The sequence below is a fragment of the Eretmochelys imbricata genome, chromosome 2 (genome assembly GCF_965152235.1).
Source record: "Eretmochelys imbricata isolate rEreImb1 chromosome 2, rEreImb1.hap1, whole genome shotgun sequence".
NCBI lineage: Eukaryota > Metazoa > Chordata > Testudines > Cheloniidae > Eretmochelys > Eretmochelys imbricata.
Window position 1 is genome coordinate 81269211 of NC_135573.1, and position 26036 is coordinate 81295246.

The 26036-nt window shown below is 40.9% G+C and overlaps 2 protein-coding genes across 4 annotated transcripts in view; one reads left to right on the forward strand and one right to left on the reverse strand.

Moving 5' to 3' along the window:
• The window catches only part of NPC1 (NPC intracellular cholesterol transporter 1), a 52356-nt gene extending 48506 nt beyond the window's left edge, over positions 1-3850 (forward strand). The window contains exons 24-25 of the mRNA XM_077810364.1: positions 1496-1658; positions 2488-3850. Coding sequence (XP_077666490.1) covers positions 1496-1658; positions 2488-2570 — 246 coding nt within the window. The 3' untranslated portion in view covers positions 2571-3850. The remainder of the gene's footprint in view (positions 1-1495; positions 1659-2487) is intronic.
• Positions 2986-26036, reverse strand: part of RMC1 (regulator of MON1-CCZ1) — a 28815-nt gene continuing 5764 nt past the window's right edge. For 2 of the 3 annotated variants that reach the window (XM_077810366.1, XM_077810365.1), the window contains exons 3-20: positions 24290-24374; positions 23664-23720; positions 21448-21534; positions 18092-18232; positions 16313-16416; positions 15668-15757; positions 15477-15582; positions 12608-12719; positions 10906-10950; positions 10216-10269; positions 8713-8841; positions 7837-7943; positions 7103-7222; positions 6694-6771; positions 5996-6100; positions 5840-5908; positions 5258-5483; positions 2986-3190 (exon numbers count right to left, since the gene is read on the reverse strand). In XM_077810366.1, the coding sequence (XP_077666492.1) occupies positions 3111-3190; positions 5258-5483; positions 5840-5908; positions 5996-6100; positions 6694-6771; positions 7103-7222; positions 7837-7943; positions 8713-8841; positions 10216-10269; positions 10906-10950; positions 12608-12719; positions 15477-15582; positions 15668-15757; positions 16313-16416; positions 18092-18232; positions 21448-21534; positions 23664-23720; positions 24290-24374 (1795 nt within the window). In that variant the 3' untranslated portion in view covers positions 2986-3110. Of the gene's footprint in view, positions 3191-5257; positions 5484-5839; positions 5909-5995; positions 6201-6693; positions 6772-7102; positions 7223-7836; positions 7944-8712; positions 8842-10215; positions 10270-10905; positions 10951-12607; positions 12720-15476; positions 15583-15667; positions 15758-16312; positions 16417-18091; positions 18233-21447; positions 21535-23663; positions 23721-24289; positions 24375-26036 lie in introns of those variants that run through there. The other variant, XR_013345160.1, reaches the window with a different exon arrangement.

The following is a 26036-nucleotide window of genomic DNA, read 5'->3' on the forward strand; positions in this document are numbered from 1 at the left end:
CTGCGGTAAGCTGAACTGCTGTGACTTTCCCAATGAATTGTGTGAGAAATCTTCTGTCCTTCTGGGAATGCAAAGGGAATTGTTTTCCAGTGCCTTCCCCCCCGCGGTAGAATGGTTTTTCCTGTGTCCTCACGACAAATGGGCAGCTTACCAGCCTGATTGCAAGCTTCACTTGGGCTTGAGTGAGACAGCTAGCCTGTGTTAGAAACTTCAATGAAGTTGGGTCAGATGTCTGTGTGTGGATGGGAGCTGGGTTGGGGACAGCATCTGAGAAAGAACCTGAGTTAAGAACCTGCAGTGAAGTAATCCCCCCAGAATAACACAAGCTAAAATCTCAGTGAAGGCAAGGCCATTTTCAGTTTTTCCAGCTGTTAGGATTCCCCTCTGCCTTACCTTGACTTGCTTTTTTCTAAGGAAGATGCTCCCTGAATTGGAGCAGGGGCCTGTAGAGGCTTAAATATAATTCAAGCACATGATGATGCTCTCAATATGAGATTAAAATCAGCTGGCTGTGTCATGATTAAATGGAACCTTCCTGTGGTGATCACACCATGTCACATTGGAAGGGGAAATGGTTGTCAGAAAACCTTTTAGCCAAGTCAAAATTCCCTCTTCTAGTTTTTTGTTTCTGTAACATCTAAATATAAAATGAAATTACTAAGGGGGTGAGAGATGTAGTAGTGTTACAGGGGGATTCTTTATCAAGTGGGACTCCCAGTAGACTAACTTTCTTGATCTCCTTTCCTTTTTTGATTACATGCTCTTTTGAATTATACTTATTTTAGCTATATTCCTATTATCCTTCCTCTATTGCAGGCGTGGGCAAACTTTTTGTCCCGAGGGCCACATCTGGGTATGGCAATTGTATGGCAGGCTATCAATACTCACAAAATTGGGGGTAGGGGTGTGGGCTCTGGGGTTGGGCCAGAAATGAGTTCAGGGTGGGGGGGGGCTCTGGGCTGGGACAGAGTTGTTTGGAGGGCAGGAGTGGGATCAGGGTGGGGGTTGTGGCATGTGGGGGGGCTTAAGGGTGCAGACTCCAGGCAGTGCTTACCTCGAGCAGTACCATGTCCCCACTCTTGCTCCTATGTGGAGGTGCGGCCAGGTGGTTCTGCATGCTGCCCTCGCAGCTCCCATTGGCTGCGGTTCCTGGCCAATGGGAGCTGCGGAGCTTGGGGCAGGGCACTGTGGAGCCCCCAGCTGTCCCTATGCATAGGAGCTGGAGGAGCGGGGCAAGCTCCTCCTTCCTGATAGGAGCTTGAGAGCTGGATTAAAAGGTCACAGTCCAGATGCAGTCTGTGGGCTGTAGTTTGCCCACCACTGCTCTATGCAGTATAAGGGATGATTGTACTTTCAAGGAATATTGCAATATTTAAACTTTCAGAATGGGGTATTTCTTCATTCTCACAGTTTCGCTAGTGAATAAGCGAGTCACATGACACCATGTCATTTTGCATGAAATCACTTAATTATTTTTAACCTCTTCTATTACCAGGTTTTCAGTGGTATCACTCTGACAAAATTTGGAGGAATTGTAGTGTTGTTCTTCTCCAAATCCCAAATCTTTCAGATCTTCTACTTCAGGATGTATCTAGCTATGGTGGTGCTTGGAGCTATCCATGGATTAATATTTCTTCCTGTTATGCTTAGTTATATAGGTAAGAATACACTTGACTGCTAAAGATGGATTTTAAAATCGGTGTAGTCTTCAACTTATCCCTCTCATTCAGTAAGAGAGTCTACAGCTGTATGTCTAAATAAACAGCTAGGGATATAGTTGCTTCAAATACATTAGATCACCTGCTGTGACCCACTTAGTTTAGTTTGTAGTAATTTGGTCCTGTTAAAATAGATCTGTTTACAGCGGACTTTCCATTCCTTTTCAGTAGTCTATAAATATAGTTGCACACCTTGTGGTAGCATTCCTGGAGTGCTACCAGTTCCGGTAATGTGTCTTACTGAGTCTCCTTTCTCAAGCCCTCAGTACAGTATTCTTTCCATCTTTAAGTGAGTTTCCTTCCACTACGCTGTGGGTACAGAAATGTTCACTGTGCAAGAGCTATGTCATAAGTTAAGAACATCTGTTAAATGAAAAATGCTTAATTCTCCTTCCCCTTTTCACCCATTTAGAAAGGGAAATCTCCAGTCTATGCTTTTCTACATCACTTGTATTATAAAAGTAAATATTACCTGATAGTGAGTCATTAGCAGTTGTACTGTATACAAAATAATCTAATCCTCAAAGTTGATATTTTGGCATATAGATGTTTGTGTTAAGAACCAATAACATTTTAAGTAAGGTGATCTTAACTACTCAGAGGGAATACTTTTCAGGAAAGCTGTATTTCCTTTAGAGGAAATACTTAGTCAAAGCAGAACTAATAGATTATCTACTTTCTAGCTAACAATACTGCCCATCTAGTTTATAGCTGCCTGTATTACTGAAGGAGGATTTCAGAATATAACTCTCCCTTTTCTTTTACTCAGGTCCATCAGTAAATAAAGCTAAAACACGTGCTGCACAAGAAAGACACAAAGGTACAGAACGAGAGAGACTCCTCTACTTCTAGCCCTTTTAACCGTGTTCAGTGGACTTCATGAACTGTGGCTTAGGCCCCATTCAGCATAAGACTGAACTGCAGCAATGTTCTATGACTATCACACTGCCCCCGGGTTTAACTTGTGCACCAATCCAACTACAGGAGAACAGCAGCTTTGGATATAAAGCTTCCAAACTCCGGAAGTATTACTTGTGACTCATGGACTAGTATTACTAAAAGGAGATGTATTAACAGGATCTCTATTTTAAGAGGCTGCATCTTTTTCTTTGAGAAATATAACTGGTTAAACTTTTTCTCCAAAGCAAACTCAAGGTGATGTGTGTATGAGAATGGACTGCCAAACCACTGACGCTACTTTTAAATGCAACTCAATGCAATTTTTGGGCTTTATTTTTAGGGGAAAAACAAGCCATCACTCCAGAGGTTGTGTAATATTTTTAGTAATATTTACCACAATGGTCTGTATATACTTTATTATAAAATCTGTAGTTCAAAATCTCATTACTTAAATGCAATAAATTATACATTTTGTATGAAAACAGTACACTTTCAGAAAGTGGTAGGCTTCATGAGAGCATGTTCTCCAAAAATCTGCTTGAAGAAGGTGACATGTTCTTCACAATGTTCTCCTATAAGACAGGACAAAAGGCTTAGTTAGCACAAAATCCTATTATATTGTCCCTATGATGGGTGTGGTGACACTAAAATTCAGAACAAAATCAACTGCACCAATACTGGTGTTTAGGTTTTTCCTCCATGGAAGCGGTTTTTGCTTTACTTGCTTATGTTTTTAGCTTTTTTCATTAGAAGCAGCTGCTATTTTTAGAGTGAACTTCCCTTTTAAGGCCTGTCAGCTGAATAGCCTTAGCTGCTTCTGTTTTTAATGGTGTGACTGCAAGATCTGGGTATAGTTCTTCTAGGCTAGAGGCATATGCAGCACAAATTTTCTAATAACTGGGAAGGGAAGTATTAAAGTAGTTAAATGGAAACATAGTCCTTTGCTTTGGGTTTAGGTTGAACGTGTTACCTTGTGAGTCCAAAATCGTGGTGGTCACTAATCCATAATTCTAGCTCATGTTCAAGTGACTTCACACAAGAGGAATGAGACAGCAGGGATGGTGTAAGTCTTTTTTTATGCAGTTAAAAGTTTCAAATAGCTTTTGGTTGAGAATGTTCACATAACTAATTATTTTGAAAGGTTCTTCTGTATGCACACTTTTGTAAACTTGATATTGGGGGAAGGGCACAACTTAAATGTTTCTAATAAACTTAAAGGCTGTTTGTTTATACCTTGATGTGTAACTTGGCTCTGTGCACTGACAAAGCAACACATGTATGGGATACAGAGAATGTTTGCTGAAGTTCTAAGTAGTAGCTGCTGTCTTAAGGGATGTCTGTACTGCAGCTTGAGCACAAATGCACCTGAGGCCCTGGGTCTGCACTTGAGTGATGTGGCCCTTGCTATTTTTTAGTTCAGTACTCTACTCACACACTCAGCTGCAGTGTAGCCATAGTAGGTAAAACAGCATGTTAAACACTGTCCTTTTTATAAATTAACTCATTTCGACACCCATTTATGATTAGACTCCTGCCACTCATTCAAGTTACAAAATTATCTGCTAAATTACAAGTATTCAGGCCTCTTTCTTTGCCTCAAGGAAAGTGTCATGAGTTTTAAACACCTGATGAAAGGCTGGTGTGACTCAGTCTCATGGTAACCTAAATCTTGCCAGTGTTAGAAGCCAACTAGCGCTACAGGAATGTGTACAGTAGGAAAGCTTCCCCCTCCCCACCATAACTTTACTGTGGCCAGGGCAAGTTGGAGTTCGAGCACCTGTTGGTGGTCAAGCTAAACAAGTCCCTGTCAGTAAGGTAATGAAATTTTCTTTGTCGTAGACAAGACTGAGCCTAGTCAAGCCCAAATGCTTTACAGGAATTAACGTGTTTGAGAGCTGTAGTGAACACACAGCTTTGATCGTAACTAAGACATTACTCTTCTAGCACTAGTCTTTAATTTTTAATATAAGGTAAAGTTGTTTGCCTTTGACAGTGCAGCATATTTTGAAACTAATTATATTCAGGGTTAGAGTGGTTGTTACTACAGCTTAGACATTTCATCTATAACTGGAATTGTAGGGATAAGGTTGACCACATACAGATACTACAAGTTAGAACTATGGCCCTACAGCTCTCCCCCTGGAGAGTTAACAACTAACTTCCACAGCCAACGCTGACTCTGAGGGCATGCCATCTCTAGCCCTCTTCGCAATCAAACCAGATGATGTTAGCACAGGTGTGGTAAGCCTGAGAAGGAGCCAGAATTTACTAATGTACATTGCCAAGATCCACAGTAATACATCAGCTGCCTCCCACCCACTGGCAGCTCTGCAGTTCAGCTGTTTCATGGTGTGCAGGAGGCTGGGGGCGGGGCTGCTAGAGGTTGAGCACCCCCCAGCACATTGGAAAGTTGGCACCTGTAACTCCAGTCCTGGAGTTGGTGCCTATGGCTCTAGAGCCACAGGTTGGTCACCCCCATGTTAGCACAAACATTTTAGCTGTCTTGAGTCAGTGGGGGTAATCTTTACTAACCAGGCCCCAACCTGCTGAACTGGAAGCCACTGCTAACTCAACCACACATTTATATTAAAGAAAGGCAGATACTAACTCAGTAATTCCATTTTATACCATCCTTTTACCTGGGGTGAAATTAGGGTTCCCTCGTAGCCTCTGATTTCTTTGTTCAAAGAACCTGAATATGGTATAAAAAAGCATGTTGTCATCTGCCTGCTTCGCTGCATCAAGGAACTTGCGGGCAGAAACACTGTCATGTCCTCCAACACCCCTGATGAATCGCAAGGCAGCCAGCACCTGGTGCTTGGACAGTAGAACCTCTACTATTTCATCATTTGCTGTAGAAAGTCTCTGCAAAGCCAAGTAACAAGACAAAATTAAAGCCATAAAGTGATTAAATAAGGCTGTATTACAGTATTAATATACAGTCACCTCTCATATATACTAACTGTATGATCAGGTACAATACCGTAGGGTTTTAGTTGCGGGGGGGGGATTGGCCTGCTAAACCCAGGGTTGAGAGTTCAATCCTTGAGGGGGCCATTTAGGGATGTGGGGCAAAAATTGGAGATTGGTCCTGCTTTGAGCAGGGGGCTGGACTAGCTGACCTCCTGAGGTCCCTTCCAACCCTGATATTCTAGGACTTCTGCAATCCCCCATTCATGTGACATGTTTGAAGCATATTTTATTTACACAGTAATTCTTACCTTTAACATGTCCAGAGACAACTGATGTGCAGGGGGATAAATGCTCTCAAGAGACAACAGCAGACAGGCCTGAAACAGTAGCAAAGAGTACTGTTGAAGTATTACCCTTAATTAATCCTAAAAGGGGTGTCATGGAATCCATAGTTACATACATACCAATGGCTTTGAGTCACTTAGCACATGGTACTGCAGGAACTGATGAAGCATGTAGAACAGGTTGTGCTGAACAAGCGTTTTAATGACCAGTTCATATAGATAATGCTGAGGATGCAAGAGATAGGGAAAGAAACTCTAAAGCAGTTTGACTCAATATCAAGTCTTCAGTTGTTTGTTGGGTTTCAAGATCTTCTAGAAGGTGGAACTGAATAAGATTTTAGTTAGAACCATACATAAGACTTCCAGTTTGAGTACTAGCTTTTCCCTGTTCCCAGTTAAATGTAAGCAGTGTGGCTCAAAAAATGGAAGAAACTTCATTCTCTTGCTCAAATAATTAGACTGAGGCTGCCAGCTTGGTAGCCAATAGAGATCCTTGGTCTGTGCACACTGAAACTGTACTGAAAGCAGCCTTAGAAGCACAGTGATGTATTAAGTTTCAGGTAGCCATTTAGAGACTGGACCCCTTCACCTTAAGGCCGAGCTGCTGCCAAGGCTTGCCGATTCTTCCTCTGCTGCTTTTTGAAAACCTGGACTGTATTTTGAACTGATCTCTAGAACCCAGAGACACTGCTCATCTCCCACCTCTACTACTGTAACAACCTCCTCAAGGCCCATACCACTCTCCTCCCATTCTACAGGAAACAGGATTTAAAAGTATGAGCAGGCACTGCCCCTTATTGCTTTTTGCAGAACTTTACCTGAACTGCAATCTGGAACTGGTTAAGAGAGCGAATGTATTCCATCAAGACTGCTATAGTGAACTTGTGAGGTGCTTCCTATGCAGCAAGAGGAAAAATTATGGTAGTTAAAATTCTGAAGTGGCGACTTGCATACTAGTTAATGGCTTAGATTAGCACCAGATTCTCCTGTCAGGTACTGGCAGAAGTTACTGTTATCTAACCCAACACTCACTCCACATAATTATGATATTCAACGAGTCTGTTACCAAAGACAGCTTGTGTCCTTCAGAAGAATGGTAGTGAGTATCACCAGTCTTTCCGTAGTCCCATGTACCCAACCTTCCTCTTAGGAAAATTTTCCTGTCTAGCACTATCAGTTCTTTGCACTTGATTCATTCACATGTACAAGTTAAGTTTCTTTACTAACCTTCTTTTCAGTAAACACTGACAGAACATGTGTGTACATGTCAGACTGGTCAATAACTGCTTGAGTACGGACTGGTCGTTTCAGAAGGGGATTGCCTCGGCTCTGGCCTGTTTCTACCACCTACAACAAGGCAGAGGGAAGATGAATAGTCTTATTAACAGGAAGCTATTTTGTACTGAGTAGGCTTTATGTACACAGGGCTAAGTAATCAGTATGCGTTACCTTTAGAGCAAAATCAGTGGTCTGATCTAAGGCTAACATGCTGTTTAACTTTGACAAACATTCTTGATCTAACTCTTATTGTACTATGAAAAATCTTCAGCTTTATTCAGTAAGTCAAGTTTTCGTAGGGCTTAGTTCTGTATAAGCTAGCTCATAATATATATTAAATACAATGTAGAATGGTGCTTTATTGCAGTGTAGGTTATTCCCATTGGTATCTGGTTACTCAATAGTTCCACCAGAAATACTCAAGTTGGGTGCAACCTAAAAAACTGATATGGTTGAAATATTTAGAACATAAGTCAGAAAATTCAAATTCATGGTTCTGCAACAGTATATATAAAAGTAGAAGAGCTATTATGCTGTAAAGTTAAAGTTCTGTACACATGCAAAGGGGAAGGTGCACTTGCTATGGCTAACTGACTTCAGTTTTCATCTCTGTGATGAAAACCATAAGGGTTAGTATTTTTTGAAATGCGTTGTCTAAATAGCCATTGATGCAGATTACTTACCATTGTATAACTCTGCTCTGCTTCCAAGTACTTTTTATACTCATGATTGAGTTTATCAAAAACAGTGGCAATCACAGCCAACGTTCCCCTGTCTGGTTCACTTAACACTGAAAGACAATAGCCATTAAAAACAAGATACTGATAAAACAGTCTGTCCCTCTTGCTAGTGGAGTATATACTCCAGTAATGTTTTTACCACAGACTCTTTAAAGGTAACTGTTACAGTCAGGAAATGTTCTTAAGCACAGCAGAGTAGGTCAACTGACCCATGAACATCCTAAATTCCAATTTCTCTTTGCACTAAGGGTATGTCTACACTATGGGTGGTACCGCTGCAGCAATGCTGCTGAGGCACCCGTAACATAGACACTTCCCACATCAACAAGACGTTTTTCTGTATATGTAGGTAATCCACCGCTCAGGTGTGTCAACATGGCTAGTTATAAATTTTAAGTGTAGACTATAATAAGCACTATGATTAATTGGAATGCAAATGCCTTTTGCCAGGATATGAAGATTCATTTGGTGAAATCAAGAATTGGGTTCAAAGAAGGAACCAGACTCATCTTACATTTTCAAGCATGTGCACACAATAGCCATCAGAAAATGATTTTGAGAGAGAGATTCAAAAGCAACATGGCTTAGATATTGTTGGCAGCATAGGCAACATCACTGATGAGAAACTATGTTGAGAATGTGGTTCAGTCACTGGTACACAAAATGCTTCCCTAATTTAGTCCCTGGTAGTTCACAAAATAAGATACTGAGCTCAAGGCAATGGAGAACTAGCCTTGAATGAGGACAGTACAGGAAGACACCTCTGCAATGCTTCCACGAAAGAGATGGAGAGACACAACCAGTAAGAGCAAGACTTACTCTGAGAACACACAGATAGGATAACCATTTTGCATTCCTTTCTCTGGAGAAGAAAATCCATTAGCTTTCCTTTATCTGGCAAGAGGTTAACCACAGGCTCAAGTTTCACCTCGAGATTCCAGAGATAACCTAGGTTTAAGAGAGCCAACCATCAAACCTTATTAAAAATATTAACTAAAAACTAATCACACAACTAGTGAGGACCACTTCAGTTTTGACTTAACACGTGAAAAGTCGTACATGACAGTCTTCCATAGCCATACAAGTTATTTTACACTTAGGCCTTGTCTACACTACAAAGTTTTGTCAGCAACAGTTATGCCGCTTTAATTAAAGCACTTCAATTAAAATAGCTGTTGCATGTCCACACTAGTTCCTTGTGTCAACAGAGTGCGTTCACACTAGCAGCTCTTGCATTGACACAGAGAGCAGTGCACTCTGGTAGCTATCCCACTGTGCTACTGGTCACAAGGTGCTTTGGGAAGGGCTTGCAATGCTTCATGGGGCAGGTACAACATCACATGATGTAGGTTTCTCAATCCTACCATTCCATGGGAATACTAGTAGATTGTCAGCCGCTTTTCAATTGAAAAGGGGGGGGGGTGAGAAGGAGAGTGGTGTGTCTGGGGTGCTGGAGACAGCAGGCTGACTGACCTATCCTGAGGGAGGGGGACACCCCCCCACCCACATCAGCCCCCAGCTCTGCTCAGCACAGCAGTCTCTCCCAAAGCAGCCCACTCTGCCTATGGTTCTGTGATTCCCTCCAAGTTCTCCCACAACATCCTCAGGAGCAGCATCCTGAGCAGCCCTGTGAGCTCTCTCTGCTGAGGTATGTCAAAGCAGCAGTCCTGTCCCCTTCCCCTCCTCCCCGCTCTCTGCGGCAGCAGTCTGCCTGCAGCTGTGTTCCTAGTGCAGGGCAGAACATTCCTCCTTAACAGTTAGTTCCCAGAGCAGCATGCTCAGCTGTTAGATACTTCCCAGAGCTTTGAAAGGAGAGGGGCGCATGCCTGTAGGGAGATCAAAACAGTGAGCAGAGCCATCACAGCAGACATTGTGGGATACTAGTGGAAGCCAGTTATGTCAACAAAACAAACAGCAGAGTCTACACTGACTGTCACTTTAACTATGCAGCAAAAAGCTCTATGCTTCTCCTTGAGGTGCTATGGTTTTGCTGCCAAAAATAGCTTTGTTGTGTGAACACCTCCTGTTTTGTCAGCAAAAAGCAGCTTTTGCCAACAAAACTATGTAGTGTAGACAAGGCCTTAGTTTCTCCCATTCTGCCTCTTTTGTTAAGACATATCCAAAATAGTTTCATTACTTAAGTGACAAACATGTAATCACCTTCAGTTATGCTTCATTAACCCTGATGTCCATTAGTGAGATTCACATTGATGTAAATGGAAGTTAGACTATTATGCTAATGGGACTGGAATTAGAAGGATAGGATAGAGGTGCTGTACTTCAATCTAAAAATTAATGGGAAACTTATCACATCCAATTTACCTTCACTTGCGCTGATTATAATATCAGGCTGAAAGACAATCCAGGAGGAGGAATCTAAACGTTAAAGAAAATTCTTAAGAAATAAAACACCAGCCCTACTTTTGATACTAGCATATCTGTTTATAAAACCACTCATATTAGCATTGGCTTAAATAAATAAGCCCCCAGAAGTTGCTGATTAGGACCAAATTCAAGCAGCCTCATTCAGATCTCCAACATTGTCCCCTTTGTTGTTTATCATCCCTTATGAACCAGTCACAAGATGATTTCCTCATTTCCTTATGACGTTTCAGCTGAATATATTAAAGGAATTTCATTCCTAGACCTCTTAACATTAAAGTATATTTTGATTCTGTATTGCAGCTATAGCACACTTTTGCTTTCAAAAGCTTTATACCACCATTTAATTCTCAGAGAAGCCTTATCTGAAATGAGAGACTACGAACCCCACAATGCTATCTTAGTCAAGTTATAGTAGGACTACATTCAAATATTTTGTTGTAATATTCCAGTACTCCATTCTTTCACCAAAAAGCCTACTAACAGGCTTGTCTAACAGGCAAGGAAGAACAAATATTTGATTCCCCCTTTTCACTTTATTTCTAATAGCAGAAATCCTAAATTTGCAGGTGCATAGAGAAACAATTGCATCTGGACAAAGTTCCAGAATAAAATTGAACCAAAGGATACAGAGTTTACATGGAACAGGAGACTGATTAGTCACGGAGGCTGGACCTGCACATGGGGGGAAAAGTTAACATCTGAAACAAAGAAAAACAAGTCCCAGGACAGATGGATTTCTCCAGCTGCCATGAGTAGGTAAGATTTATTAGCTGATTAGCGTGCACATTCTTGTTTATGCAAGAAATTAACTATCATCTGTTTTCCCTTTCAAGATGTAGTATCTCAGTTTTTAGTAAAATGTGTCACGAATCACACTTGGTTTTGTCACCTTGTGTTGTGTTGAAATCATAACTTGCCACTTTATGGTTAAAAGACTTTTTGCAACACTAACACCTAAGTAGCTTGTTGCTTTGATGTAGCTGTATGAACAAGAAGCTACGTATCACTGTTAACTGACTGCAGAACTTGTTGCCTCTTGAGAGACTCTGTGTTCCTTCTGCCTCCTCACTTATTTCTCAAATTTAAAGCTATTCATTAGTTTGGGTGTTATGATTTCAACACAACACACAAGTATTCCACAACTCAGTTAAAAAGAAAAAACATGCCATAACCCATCCTAATACAATAAAAATAATGCTGCTCAGTTTGCTCGATACTGCATGCAAGCACATTATTGTATTTCTTAGTTCCTCAAAAAACTGGAAAGCGGTTTTTGCATACTGAAATTAAGCAATCCTGTTTGTTACATAATATTAAATTTGTGAAGTAGTTACATATATACCCACAACACACATACACCAGTTGCCAAGTCACATCTTCCAGAATCACTATTTCCACTGTGACTTCAGAGAAAAGAATAGGTCAGAATTAAATTCTTTAAAGTGGAAGATCCCATCTCAGGCAAAATATATACAAGATCCTCTAGTCCAGTCTAACATAGCCACTGTGTGCTACACTGCTTGTAGAATCGTAATTGTGGGGCTACTGTATCTGACCTGGGGGTGAGCATCCCAGTGCAGGAGAGATCCTCAGGTGATGCAGAGTTTGTGTAAGTAGATGTTTCTATTCCACCCATGGCTAGTGTAAGGGGCCTGGATACTGTTATGCTGTGCTGATCCTCTGCCATGGTTTCAGCACCTTAGGGCTGTTAGCAACTACAGTATATTACAGAAACCCTCAGGTTGCTCTAATGTATGCCATGGGACCAACCCTGTTACACACAGCAGCTCCAGAACTGGGGGAGCGCAAAGGTGTGCTTTACACCACCATAGCTGTATAGTAAGAGACACACTGTTAAAGTAACAAGTCAGCACTTTAATTGTACAAAAGTGAACAGTTCACTGACACTGAACACAGCTCCCACACACCACTTAAATTTTATCTCAAGGTATGATGGTAGGTGAATAAGTATCTGTCTTAAGGAGTAATTGTTACTTTTGTGCATTTTATCACAGTTTAAGCACAAGAGGAGAGGAAGGGTGATCCAGTGAATAGGACATTCAGCTAGGGCTCAGAAGACTGGGTTCAAGTCCTTGCATTTCCATAGATGTTCTGAGTGACTCTGGACAAATCACTTACCCTCTGTGCCTTGTACCCCACCCCACCCCCTAAGATGGGGAATAATAGCACTTCCCCACCTCACAGGTGTTGTGAGGAAAAATACATTGAAGACTGTGAGGCACTTAGATACTATGCTAATGGAGCTTGTATATGTACCTAGGATTGAAAAACATGTTCACTGTGTTTAATTGCCATGTAATCCTTTTACCTGCCACAGGGATCTGATAGGGCTGTATTGATCGAGCTGGAAGAACAAGCTGATGAAGGGTAACGGTCCCATCAAATTCTCCCTTTAGTTTGATATCAAATATTACAGATGTCTAAAATTGAAAAGAAAGTGCCCCTCATTTTTCATGCCCATGAGAAGACATTCAGCAATTATAAGAGCACATCTCAAGTCATTCATGTTCAAATGGTTTTGCATTTATTTCATCCTCTGCTCTTGTAATAATTAAATCATGTTACTTACTTCACTTGGTTTATAGGTTTTCCAAAAATTACCAGAAGTATATTTTCCTCAAATTACAGACTCAATTAAAAACCCTGCTCTGCAACATCTACTAACGGGGCATATTATCCAAACTCTTTTTAAGCTGCCTGGAAGGAGTTCATTTAGGAGACAAAAGCCTTTTGTGTAAGTAAAGATCTAGCCACCATCTACGCAATCCTTCATCACAGACAGATTAACTATTGAGGCTCCAATCTTGCAAGAGCTCTGTTTTCAATGGTACTACTATGTGCATAAGATTACACATCTGCCTAGGAGTTTTTGCAAGACTGGGGCCCTATATTATTAAAAGTTAGCCTGAATGCAACATTAAGGTTGGGAAGTCAGACACTCAAGTGCCAGGAAGTTCCCAATGTTAAGAATTTAATGCTCAACCTTAACTCAGGCCCCTTTTGCAGATGCCTTAGAACAGTGGTTTTCAAACTTTTTTTCTGGGGACCCAGCTGAAGAAAATTGTTGATGCTCACAACCCAACGGAGCTGGGGATGAGGGGTTTAGGGTCTGGGAGGGGGCTCTGGGATGCGGCAGGGCTCTGGGCTGAGGGTGCAGGCTCTGAGGTGGGGATGGGGATGAGGGGTTTGGGGTGCAGGAAGGGATTCTGGGTCGGGGGGTGCTCAGGGCTGGGGCAGAGGATTGGGGCGTGGGCTTATCTCCAGCGGCTCCCAGTCAGGGGCACAGCCGGGGTGCAGAGGCAGGCTTCCTGCCTGTCCTTGCCCCGTGGACCGTGCTGCACCCCGGAAGCAGCCAGCAGCAAGTCTGGCTCCTAGGCGGAGGCATGGAAGCAGCTCCATGCAGCTCTTACCCGCAAGCACCGGCCAACGGGAGTGCGGAGCCAGTGCTCGGGCAGCGCACGGAGCCTCGTGGCCCCCCTGCCTAGGAGCCGGACTCGCTGCTGGCTGCTTCCGGGGCACAGCACAGTGTCGGATCAGGTAGGCACCCGCCTGCCTTAGCTGGGCAGCACTTCCGACAGGACTTTTAACATCCTCGTTGGCGGTGCTGACCAGAGCCGCTAGGGTCCCTGGGTGCTGAGCAAGGCGACCCACTACTGGGTCATGACCTGAACTTTGAAAAACACTGCCTTAAAAGACTAATTCTCTCTACTTCAGTCAAATACGATAAAGTAATTAAAAAAACCTACATTAGTATCAATGTCTTTTGGTTTATTTTAGGATTACAGCTAATGCTCAAAAAATTCAGGGAGTAGTTAAGGCTCCAATGGGAACATTAGTTCAGCATATTGCACATCCTGTATATTTTATAGCATATATTTATGCTAAACAGTAATGAAGTGTGTTTCAATGAGACATTTACAACTTCTCATGCAAATTGCTCCAGCAACTGTCAGAGCAGCAGCCTTGTCAAGCTTCCAGATCTTGTCAGTGAGAATGTACAGTGATGATGAAAGCAGGGACAGGATTTTATTAGGCTCTGAGGCAAGTACATCACTTTGCCTCTCATCACATGCAATCTCCAATTGTTTTTCCTCCCAAAACCAAGCAGGGTGTCTAATGAGAACTGTGGGAGAGATTTTCAAGACACAAAAGGGCAGCTTGGCACCAACTCCTATTCAATGGGAGTTGGCCATCTCATTGTCCTTTAATGATCTTCTCCTGTACATCCATGGTGAGTTTTAAACTTCAGCATTTTTGCTACAGCTTTATTGAAAAGGTGTATTTTATTAGAACACAACACACACAATAGGGAAGTAGTTTTGCCATTCTCCTAAAACTCAAAAACATACAGAAAGATTTTGCTCAATCCTTTCTCAAAAATAAGCTTAACTTTTGAAGCAAGAGATAGGAAGACAGTCTCCAAAAAGGTGAATGTTTTGGAGAATCAAGACCATGAAAATTACAGGGTTCTAGAATGGTAACTGTTTTGCAATCTTAATAGTAGTAGACACTACTCTACATCCACTACACTAAAAAATAAAATTTGTTATACTGGCTTAGTTGCATCCTATAAACACATGCCCCTGGCCCAAAACAGAGAGATGGAAAAGTTCTTTTGTACACATGACTTTAAAAATCATGTGAACTATTATTTTCTCCCCATATGTGGGTTTTTAAGATTTGTTTGAGATTTAAAAATCAAGATCAGTTTCTAGCTGCAACCATTTGAGTTACTAGAATGCAAAGTTTCTAATCATAAGAGGAACATGGGGCTTTCAATGGCTCCAGCTCCAGCTGTAAACATATAAACCTTTAGGCTGAGAGAAGCAGACAGGTTTATGCCCCCCAACTTTTTCTTTTTTGGGGGAGGGATGGGGGGGGGAGAGAGAGAGACAGAGAGAGAGAAGAAACTGAAAAGAAGATGGATCTGAATTATGATTTTCATTCCAATGCATTGCAATTAGGAGTGGGATTTTCCCCCCTGTAAATTACGAATTTTTTCCCCTGTAAATTACAAATTTCGGCCCTGATCCTGAAAACACTTACACACATCCTTAGCTTTACTTGGAAAGACTAAGTACATGCAAAAGTATTTGAAGGAACAGGCCCATTGCCTTCAGAAAAATCTAGCACAAACTTTAAAGACAAGACATAAATAATCTGTAGGCAGATCATACCTCAGTGTCCTGATGATGAACTACCACCAAGTTATCTACAACATTCAATGCAAACTTTCCTGTCCTGTTCAACTTTAATATATGCATCTTCTTACAGGAGCTTTCCCTATGAAAACATTAACATCAGAGATAAAAGGCATTGATCAGCAAGGTCATTTATATCTAAAAATAAAAACCAAAACACAATTTACCTTGGTAAATGATAAAGGACTACTTCTGCTCCGGTACTATTGGAAGTCCTTGAATGATGCCTCAGATAGAGAACATAAAGCTGCCCATATCTAACAAAACAACATGATTAAAATGTTATTCTTCAAATAAATGAATATACTAGCAGAAAAATTGCACCTAGCAGACCCTTTCTACAATGAAGACAGCAAGTTATCCTATTACTGCAGTGTCTGACCAGTCTGTCATGGTCACATTGCTTCTCCCTCACAAAACAACTCACATGAAGTCATACATAAGTCAAGTAGCTTACAGAATCTAAATTAAGTGACATATCTATCATTCAGGCCAGCTCTGTCCATACAAGATTGGTCTCTCTTGTACATTTACCAGCCTACTGTAATGTTTAATTTTCTCTCTCTCAAATGATAGAGACTAATCCACTTCCTAATCAGTTCTATATTTTTATAAGAGTTCTTTAGGCTCCTTTACTTTCAGTCCAGTACCAAGCACTTTAACAATACTCTATAATAAGATAAAAAGCCAAATCAATGAGTGAAGTCATTTTACCATGACTGGACTGTACCCTCCTCTCTCTGGATCTCCACTACAAAAGCTGTCAATACCCTTTAAATGAAGGAAAAGACTGATTATTCAGTGATACGTACATTGTAGCCATAGCAATATCTCTTTCAGAAAGGCTGAGTTTGGAGGACTTGGGTACTGCAGGCAATTCAATTTCAAACTTTGATAATTTTGACATTGTTCCTCCCTGTTTAAAAAAAAAGTTTCAGTCTGTCAGGTCTAATCTAGAAAAAGTTTCTTCTTTCCTTTCTATGAAGGCCTGTGATAATATGAATGGCACTCACTAGTTGTGAGAAGTGGTGATACTGTTCCAAAAAGAAGAGAAGATTTTAGAGCAATCAACTCATTTATTTACTACTATTTGTAATGTGGCCCCATCCCTGTTTTGGTAGGCACTATATGAACAGCAGAGTTATTACTTTAACATTCTACTGCACCAGTTTCAGTGAATGAGGTCTTACGCTTCCGTTTCAGTTTAATTAAACTAATATAAGAATCTATAGTCAAACCCATTTATAGTTGAATCTGGAATTCTAGACCAGAATGGCCTGATTTTCAGAGGAGCTGACCACCCACATCTCTCTAATGAGAACAGTAGGCACTCAGCCTCTTTGGGATGGGGGTAGAAGCCTTACATAGATCATGGAAGCTTTTCTTTTTACAACTGACCTCTCCTGAAAGTTTTATTTCAAATTTTGTATCTTCAAAGGTCTCTTGAGGAAGTTATCACAATATTAACATTTTAATTGAGAAGTTGAAAAAATTCACTGGGTACCTACTGGCCAGCAAGGTCCTTGGCAAAACTCTGATCAGAAGCCTATACCTTCACCCCATCATCTGCCAGGAAGATGCCAAGACTCCTGGCACACTGCTGTCCCAGGATCCTGCTTGGGGCCTCCTTTCACGTAAACTGGAGCAGTAGGCATGACACATGGGAAACCTCCATTTTACCTCCTCCCTCTGACTGCTGGAAGAAAGGTGTGTGCTCTCTTCACCCCACTCAAAGACTTCTGCTTCTTTGGAGATGGGGAGGGAGGAAAGAAAGGAGTGCAGTTCTACCCCCCCGTAGAATCCCTCTCTCCCATGAATATTTTCCGTGTTCAGCTGCTGAGCTCATAGTCATAGCTTTCCTCAAACCACAGCAGCATGAAAGTTTCTTGTCAGACTGAAATGCTGCCCAAAGGGTTTGAAACAGCAGCTGCAGAAATAACTCAAATCTTTTCAATGTCATGATGCTTGGGAACAACTAGCAGTTGTCTCCACAGGCTCAAGAAGAGAACAATGTATTCATTCACGTTTAGAAGGTTACAGTTACAAGCAAGAGTACTAGAAACTTAGTTTTTCCTTTAAATGAAAGATCACATTCTGCAGAAATTGAAGGCTTAGGGTACTGTAGTTACTACTGGGGTTGGATTTTCAAGTTGTGTTTAAATGTATTTAATTGAAAGGCTAATTTCTGGAAAGATATAATCCTTTTGCAAAGTTACTGGGCCACCAAAATGTATGTATCATTGACTTTGCTTTTGCTGCATTACTCCTCTAATGTCAGCTATCCAGCATCATATTGACTCACTTCCCTGCGGAGGCACATCTATCGAGTGTTAGAGTGTCTCCCAAGTATTTACAAATAGAAATCTCTTCCTTCTCTACTCACAGAGAGAAAGATTGGCGCGTAGGTTTTCATTTTGTCTGCTTTTTTATTTTTATTTGTATGAGGGACTGGAACCATTACACATCTAGGAGGAAACTAAAAATAGAAAAGACCAACATGGGGGAGTGGGGGATGAGAGGTGGGGAGGAGACAGTCCCCTGAAAAACCCAATGTATCAAACAAAACTCAAGATTGGGAATGTGTCCCTTACCTTGAAATAGAATGGCTGGAGGACATTGCCAAGGACTGTAGTCGATAGCAGAATGACGGAACTCTCCGGGCAATACATGTACCAGTTTACATTGATATTCTGATTTTTCACCAGTTTCAAACTTCGCTTCTCTGGTAATACCTGAAGACACAAAGTAATAGCACCTTTACTATTCCAGTAGCGGCTAGTGGCCCCACTGTGCTAGGTGCCCCACCAAGATGGATAAATATTGACTATTTTTTAAATAAAAATAGATTTAAATACATTTTTCTTTTTGAAAATATATCATGTTCAATTTTAAATTATGATGCCCTATGTTAAAGCCTAAACTTATTATCTATTAAGAAATCTATTTAAATAAATATGCAGCATCAATGAACCCTCCACAAATTTAAGGTGTTAAAGAGTGATATTTATTCAGTTATATACAGGATCGGGGTGGGGGGTAAGTATCTTAACCTTTTCAGGTCAACTCAACATTTACAAATCTGACAATGTCACGTACTGCATTAAGTTAAGTGTTGAATCATATTAAAGAAGTTCTGTATTAAAATCACAAATGATTTTGATTCCCCATAGTTTAAATTCCAGGGTATTACTAATTAAGAGGTCTCTTGGTTTTTGGTACTGTTTCTCTCCCTCTATGTGTGAAACTTGCAAGCTGCTAATTGTGTTAGTACATTCTAAGACAGAGTCTGTTCTCAAAGCAATTCACACAGAGAGAGACTCAAAGCAATTCTCTGTAACAACAGAAACAGCACCCAGAGACTCCCCGCCCTTTTGTTGTATTAACAATTGTGATTAAAATAGAGATAGAGGATGTATGTGGATGGATGCTTGGTGTGGATAATAACTGAATGATCAGGGGAGGTGCCAGCCTAAGAATCCAGTGTCCATCGGCTGAAGAAGGCGTCAAGTGGAAATAACCAAAGGACCCCTGGAGGGCAGACTGGAATCCACCCAACAGCCTCAAGAATGGGAGAACCAAAGAACAAGATAACGTCTAGCAGCACGGAGCCGTCAGGAATGTGCTATCTGCTGATTGATTCAGCAACAGCATGATGAAGCAATTCCCATAGACTGGCATAGGAAGAAACTCCTATAAAAATGGACTCTAGAAAGTGAGAACTTTGGGGTCTGATTCTGCAAACCAACTTCCAGGAGCATCAGATGAGCATCTGACAAGGCCCTGCTCCCTCCTCATGTCCAGGCCACCTGGCCAGTGGCTTGGCATGAGCAACTCAAAGGCTGGTAACTATGATAACTACCTTGCAGAACCTGTGTGTGTGTGTGTATGAATGTGTGAATAAATATGAAACTGAATGGAATGTTATAGCTATAACTAACTGCTTACTATGATTCTTTCTGTATCCATAATAAATGTGGTATTTTGCCTTTTTCCCTTTAAGATCCTGCTGGTTTTTATTTTATTGGTATAACATAAATATCTATATTATTTTCAGTCTTTAAAATGCAGCAAATGCTGATGTTTACATTTTTCCTAACGCAAATACTTTCAGTTTCTGTTGTTCAAAAAGCTTTTGTCTTAAATTCTTTTGGTTTCAGTTTAGATTGCAGGTGCAGTCTATTTTCTTCATTTGGACTAGTTCAAAGTTGAGAAACTGACTGGGAGTTAAAAAAAGCAGAAAAGCTTGTCCATATCTAAGCTATGGATAAAAAAAGAACAGTTGGGAGAGGATGAGATATACCTGTTCTAAACACTTTTAAGGACCTGGGTGGGGCCAGATGTTCAAACACCTTTAGGAGCCTAGTGGAATTTTCAAAAGTGCCTACGCAGATTAGGTGCCTATCTCCCATGGTGCTTAGGAAAAACCCATTAAGCATATATCTGTATCTTTAGGTTCCTAAAGACCTTTGAAAATCTGCCCCATGATGACTAGAAACAAATCTGTCAATTCACTAACTACAGTTAATACTTCATTTGTTTAATAAATCAGTTTTAAATGCAAAACACGTTTTGATAAGAAAAATAAGCTTATGTATTAGCACATTTAAGGTAGTTTATTTAATAAAAGCAAATTTTACAATACTGCTTTTGTGCATTTTTAATGTAATTCCAATTTCCATCCAAATGCAGCTTGACACAAATGAGTAAAAAAATAGCGTGTCATTTGCCATTTTTTAACATAAAAGATGTAAAAAGTATGAATCAGAATAAAATATATGTTAAGCTATATAATTGTTTAAATAAATGCCTATAGATATAGTATATCCTCCTGGTTGCCAAATAGTACCAGCCAATTTAGTGGAAAGACTATCGTTAGTAGCAAATCGATACTTTTAACGGTTATACCAAATCAATGAGAATGAACCTCTCTTTAGGAAAATAACTAAGAAGTATAAATACAAAACAAGATTAAAATCAATTATTAAAATCAAGATTCCCTGCTTGCTGATTTAAATAATTAATATAACTGATTATAATCAATCCACCTCGTGCGGTACATACAGAAGACAGTCCCTACTCCAAATCCCACAGCTTGCTTCATATGGGTAGACTCCTGGTACATGTCAAGTCAAGTGAGAAACAGATTTAGCTCTGCAGTCCATTGTGCACAAGTTTATTCTATGGGTTTTTGATTTTTTTTTTTTAAATTCAGCCACTGCCTTATCGCCTGCTCAACATGATCAACACACTCCAATAGTATTTTCAGAAAACATTCACCTAATCACCAGAAAGAGGAATGTTTATCCAGTAGATCACTCCAACAGCACACAAGTTAAATACAAAAGTCTGAGGAGAACTCAGCAGTTAAGGAATTAGGACAAGATGGGAGGGAGATGGGTTTAAGATGGTATATTGGACATGTCAGGGATGGGCAGGTGTGACATGGTCTTAGCTAATGGGCATTAACTCTGTTAAGCTTAGCACTGAATTCGTGCACTCTTAAATATATTGCTGCTTTACTTTGCATGAAGTAAAAAAATATTTCAAATTTGTTAACATTTATATTAATTTTACTACAATTAAAGAGATTTACTAAGCCAGAGTTGCTAAATAGATTAATTAAATCCTTCTCACTCGAGTATATTTTCTAATAATAGCATAAATAGCTTGTTGTGATAGTAAAACTACAACATATACAATGTCCAAAAAAAATTGCATTTAACTCTCTAAAAGCAAAAACATCAAAAAATTCTCCAGGATAAAACATTCACTTTTTCCTTATCTCAGTTTCCTTGTATAATCATACTAAACAGTTCAGGGCTAGAGGTAAGAAGTTCAGAGCCAGGGACTGCAAGATAATTAAGACATTTAACCTCTAAGCAACAATAAAATTTAATGCTGAAATTTCCAAATATGCACATTTTTACCAGACAATTATTTGGATTACCTGATAGAATTCAATTCCTTGATCTGTTATGAAGACAATTTCTGTAGAACTTGTCCAGCAAAAGCCTAAAATGTTGGCATTCTTGGTCTTTTATTAAAAGAAGATATAAACAGATTATTAACTATCTGTATAAACAAGTAAAATTTTAGCTTAGAATCTGGGAACTTGCATCTACCCTAGTATATTTCAGTTTTGGTTTGCCTGGTAGACCCATTATTGGTCTAACTCAGGGGTCTCAAACTCAAATGACCACGAGGGCCACATGAGGACTAGTACGTTGGTCCAAGGGCCGCATCACTGACGACCCCCTCCCACCCGCTGCCCCCAGCCCTGCCCCCACTCCGCCCTTCCATGAGGCTCCTTCCCTGCCCCACCTCTTTTCACCCCTTCCCTGCCCTCATTCCGACCCCTTCTCCGAAATCCCCACCCCAACTCCGCCCCCTCCCTGCCCCCAGGGGGTGCAGGAGGGGTGTGGGGTATGGCAGGAGCTCAGGGCAGGGAGTTGAGGTGCAGGAGGTATGCAGGGTGCTGCAGGGGGCTCAGGGCAGGGAGTTGGGGTGTGGGGTCCAGGAGGGGTGTGGCAGGGGGCTCAGGACAGGGGGTTGGAGTGCAGGAGGGGTGCGGGGTGCAGCAGGGGGCTCGGCTGCAGGAGGGGTTCTGGAAGCAAGGGCAATACACAGACCCCTGTGCCCCCCTCCCCCAGGTTCTGGCCGCTTCCCAGAGCGGCATGGGGGCAGGGCAGGGAGGGAGGCAGCCCTACCCCCAGTGTGCGCCGGGCCGGAGACGCTCTAGGTAAGCGCTGGGGGGGAGGGGCCGCGTATTTGAGACCCCTGGTCTAACTGCAGGAACTACTGTCATGCAGGATACCAAATCATAATAGTACGTCTTTATTTTATGACCCTCAGTCTGGCACCTTTCACAAGTACTACCTGAAATATTTCTTCAGCCTGTTGGTATTTGCACTCATCCTCTTGCACAGTCACAGAGTAATACATGGATTATTATTATAATAATTATCTACAGAGATATCATGCTAAACCATTCTTTCATTGTTATTATTGGAAAGCTATTGTGAAGAGACAGTCTTACATTTATAAAGGTATTAAAATCCTCTTTTTGGTAAAAATCCATAAAAGATACAGCAATGGTAGAAAAAAAGCATATGTATACTGTCCTCTTATCCTCACAACCCTAACTGGGGGACAAACTGTTGGCGAGCATGCAATTCAGCTTCCATGTCCATTAGAGTCAGACATAGTGGTGGTCTGGGTAATATGGATAATAGTGCCCAAAGGACCGGATTGAGAGAGACACCCACCCAAACTCCCCCTTCATTTCACATTAGTTATTTGACCACCGTGCTAAAGTGGTCTGGATTCATTAGTGACTTAGCATTACCAGTACCCTAGCAATTTCCTGTTTCCAGTTCCCTGAGCTTGGCTCCAGAAAGGGCTGGAAATACTGTGGAAGCAGCACATGTCACCACTCAGGGGGACAACCAGTGCAAGTTCTAAAACAACTTGTGAGAGCTAAGCATATTCAACCATAATAATTTTAAAATGTTACCAGTTTGAGTCATTTTCACAGCCATTAACTATGCTAACAAAAGCTACCAAATACTTCCATTAGAATCAAAGTGCAGAGGGAAGCACTAAATGGAAAGAGAAATTGTATTTTGGGGCAGTCAAATGGGAAATATGGATCCAACCCTGCAAGGTGCTGAGCATCCTCTATTCCCACTGCTGTCAGAGCTAAGGGGCACCCACCACCTTGCGATATATGGTCCTGTGGAGAGTAACCCACACTAGAAAGTATAGTCCTTTCACTCCCTCTGGTTCACATACAAAGTTTATGGTGTGTTGCTGCTTCCTGCAGCAGGGACCTAGGGCCTGCTCCATTGTTCACCAAAGTCAATGGGAGTCTCTCTCATTAGTCTTTTAGATCAAGCAATAGAGGGTTCATGCTTTTGGCGCCGACAGTCTCCAAGTCATGCCCACTGGCAGCCCATACAGGGTTTGGTTACATATGCACAAAAAATTTACTAGGGAACTAACTTCCGAATCTCAGATGCTACCAAGAACAGAACAACGGGCTGCCTGGAGCACACTTCACTCATGTCACTATTCATGTGCATCAGTGGTTCAGAGAATCTATACAAAACACCTAGTTTTGTATTAGCACTTCATTTAAACTAAAGAAGTGAATTCACAACATACCTTGCATTCTTGTGTATATTCTAGTTGAGGGCTGTCTGGAATAAAGTTCAAAAAGTCCTGAAATAAGTAATATTAGAATATTAGCAACTATGAAGCATTGAATCTGATGAGCACAAAACAGGAGGTGAGTAAATTTACCATCTCTACCTATTTTGGATTAGATATACTAGTGTAAAACATTACAATGCTTCTTTTCCACTTGGAGAAATAATCCTATCTCCTAGCCAATTCTTCATGGGAAGAAATCAGTTTTTATTAAGAGTTTACACTTTTAAGGCCAAATCATTCTTTCTGCAGAAAAAAAGTCCTGGAAAAGCTAGGAAATATATTTCAATTCAGAATGATCAGACACCCATCCTGAAGGGTTCGTCCCTCAAAGAGTGGATAGTAAGAGTGACTATTTGGATCCACAGATGTCATCGGATCTTCAGAAAAAAACTGGCTTTTCGTGCATCAGAGAGTGAGAATGGTGACCTCTCCTGGCTCAGTCACAGAATGGATCAGGAAACTATTACTTTGGTTGTCAGAGGAACTGTTTTAGCTTGTATGGTAGAGACCAGTGTTTTGGGACCTGAGAGGCCAGAATTCTAGTTCCAGTTTCCTGTGTTTGTAGCAAATTTTCTTACCACATTCTTTGAGGTTCTCTGAACAGCCAATATCTTGTTCCCCAAAGAAAACTTGATGCATTTCACTTCCCCTTTGTCTTCCATTCTACACCAATAAATAAAATAAAAATCAATCAGGTATATTTCTATCATTTGTTAGAAAATTTTAACAACTGTTATTTCTCCAAAAAGAGAATGGATAGGCAAAATGAAAGGCAGACATTCTTGTGTACAACTTATAAGAACTGCCAGACAAATATAAGGTCCAATATTGATGCATTGAGATACAACAGGCAGTATATTCCTGAAGAATTCCTGAATGGATCAAGTCTACTATGGAGTTACAAACGATTATAGCCACATACAAGATTCAACAGCTTCCAAGAAATGCTCTGCCTTGACTGTTTTATTGCTACTATGAAATGGAATTCAAGGAAGAATTATGAACTTTGCTCATACTCTAATTCTAACTGAATGCATGACAGGAAACTATAGCTTAATGTAATGTAGAAAAAAGAATGTTTGCTTTGTGCCTAATTGTGCAAAGGTGCTGAATACTCTCAGCCACACCAATGTCAGTGACATTGCAGGACTAGTAACTTTGCCTCTGTGTTCTAAAACTATTTTCTAATTGGGAAGACAGATTGATAGCCGTGGATCCTGAAATTAGTGTAAAAGGGCACAGCCACACTGGGGGGAAAAAAGGTATACCGGTATTTTTATCATGTTAACTAACAAGCAGTAAAATCTTAGTGGGGACAAAGCCATGGTAATTTTAACATGTGTCAGCAAGTCAAGGTAAACACTAGGGGAAGACAGTCAGCTGAGAGAGATGGATTGTGGTTCCAACCTACAAGGCACTAGGACTTCAGAGAATTTGCTGCACACCTTCAAATCCCACTGATGTCAGAATTGAAGGCACTCATGGCCTTGCTAGATAGGGCCCCCAGGTACTAGTGCTTACCCTGATCTGCTAACGTGTTAAATGTACAATTGTCTTGTCCATACTAGGATTTTATCACAGAACTGTAGGACTGCAAGGGATCTCAATCGGTCATCTAGTCCAGTTCCCTGCACTCAAGGCGGGACTAATAACTAGACCATTCCTGACAAGTGTAACCTGTTCCTAAAAAACATCCAATGACAAGAGATTCCACAACCTCCCTAGGCACTTAGTTCCAGTGCTTAACTACTCTGACAGTTAGAAGTTTTTCCTAATGACCAACGTAAACCTCTCTTGCTGCAATTTAAAGCCCATTACTTCTTGTTCTATCCTCAGATGTTGAGGAGAACAAATTTTCACCCTCCTCCTTTATATACTTAAAAGTTTGTCCCCCCTCAGTTTCCTCCTCGCCACACTAAACAAACCCAATTTTTTCAATCTTTCCTCATGGGTCGTGTTTTCTAGACCTTTAATCATTTTTGTGTTCTCCTCTAGACTTTCTCCAATTTGTCCACATCTTTCTTGAAATGCACCACCCAGAACTGGACACAATACTGCAGATGAGGCCTTATCAGTGTGGAGTAGAGTGGAAGAATTACTTCTTGTGTCTTGCTTACAACACTCCTGCTGATGTTTGCTTTTTTTGCAACATTGTGAGACTGCTGACTCATATTTAGCTTATGATCCACTATAACCCCCAGATCCCCTTCCACAGTACTCTTTCCAGTCATTTCCCATTTTGTATGTGTATAACTGATTGTTCTTTCCTAAGTGGAGTACTTTGCGTTTGTCTTTATTGAATTTCATCCTACTTACTTCAAACCA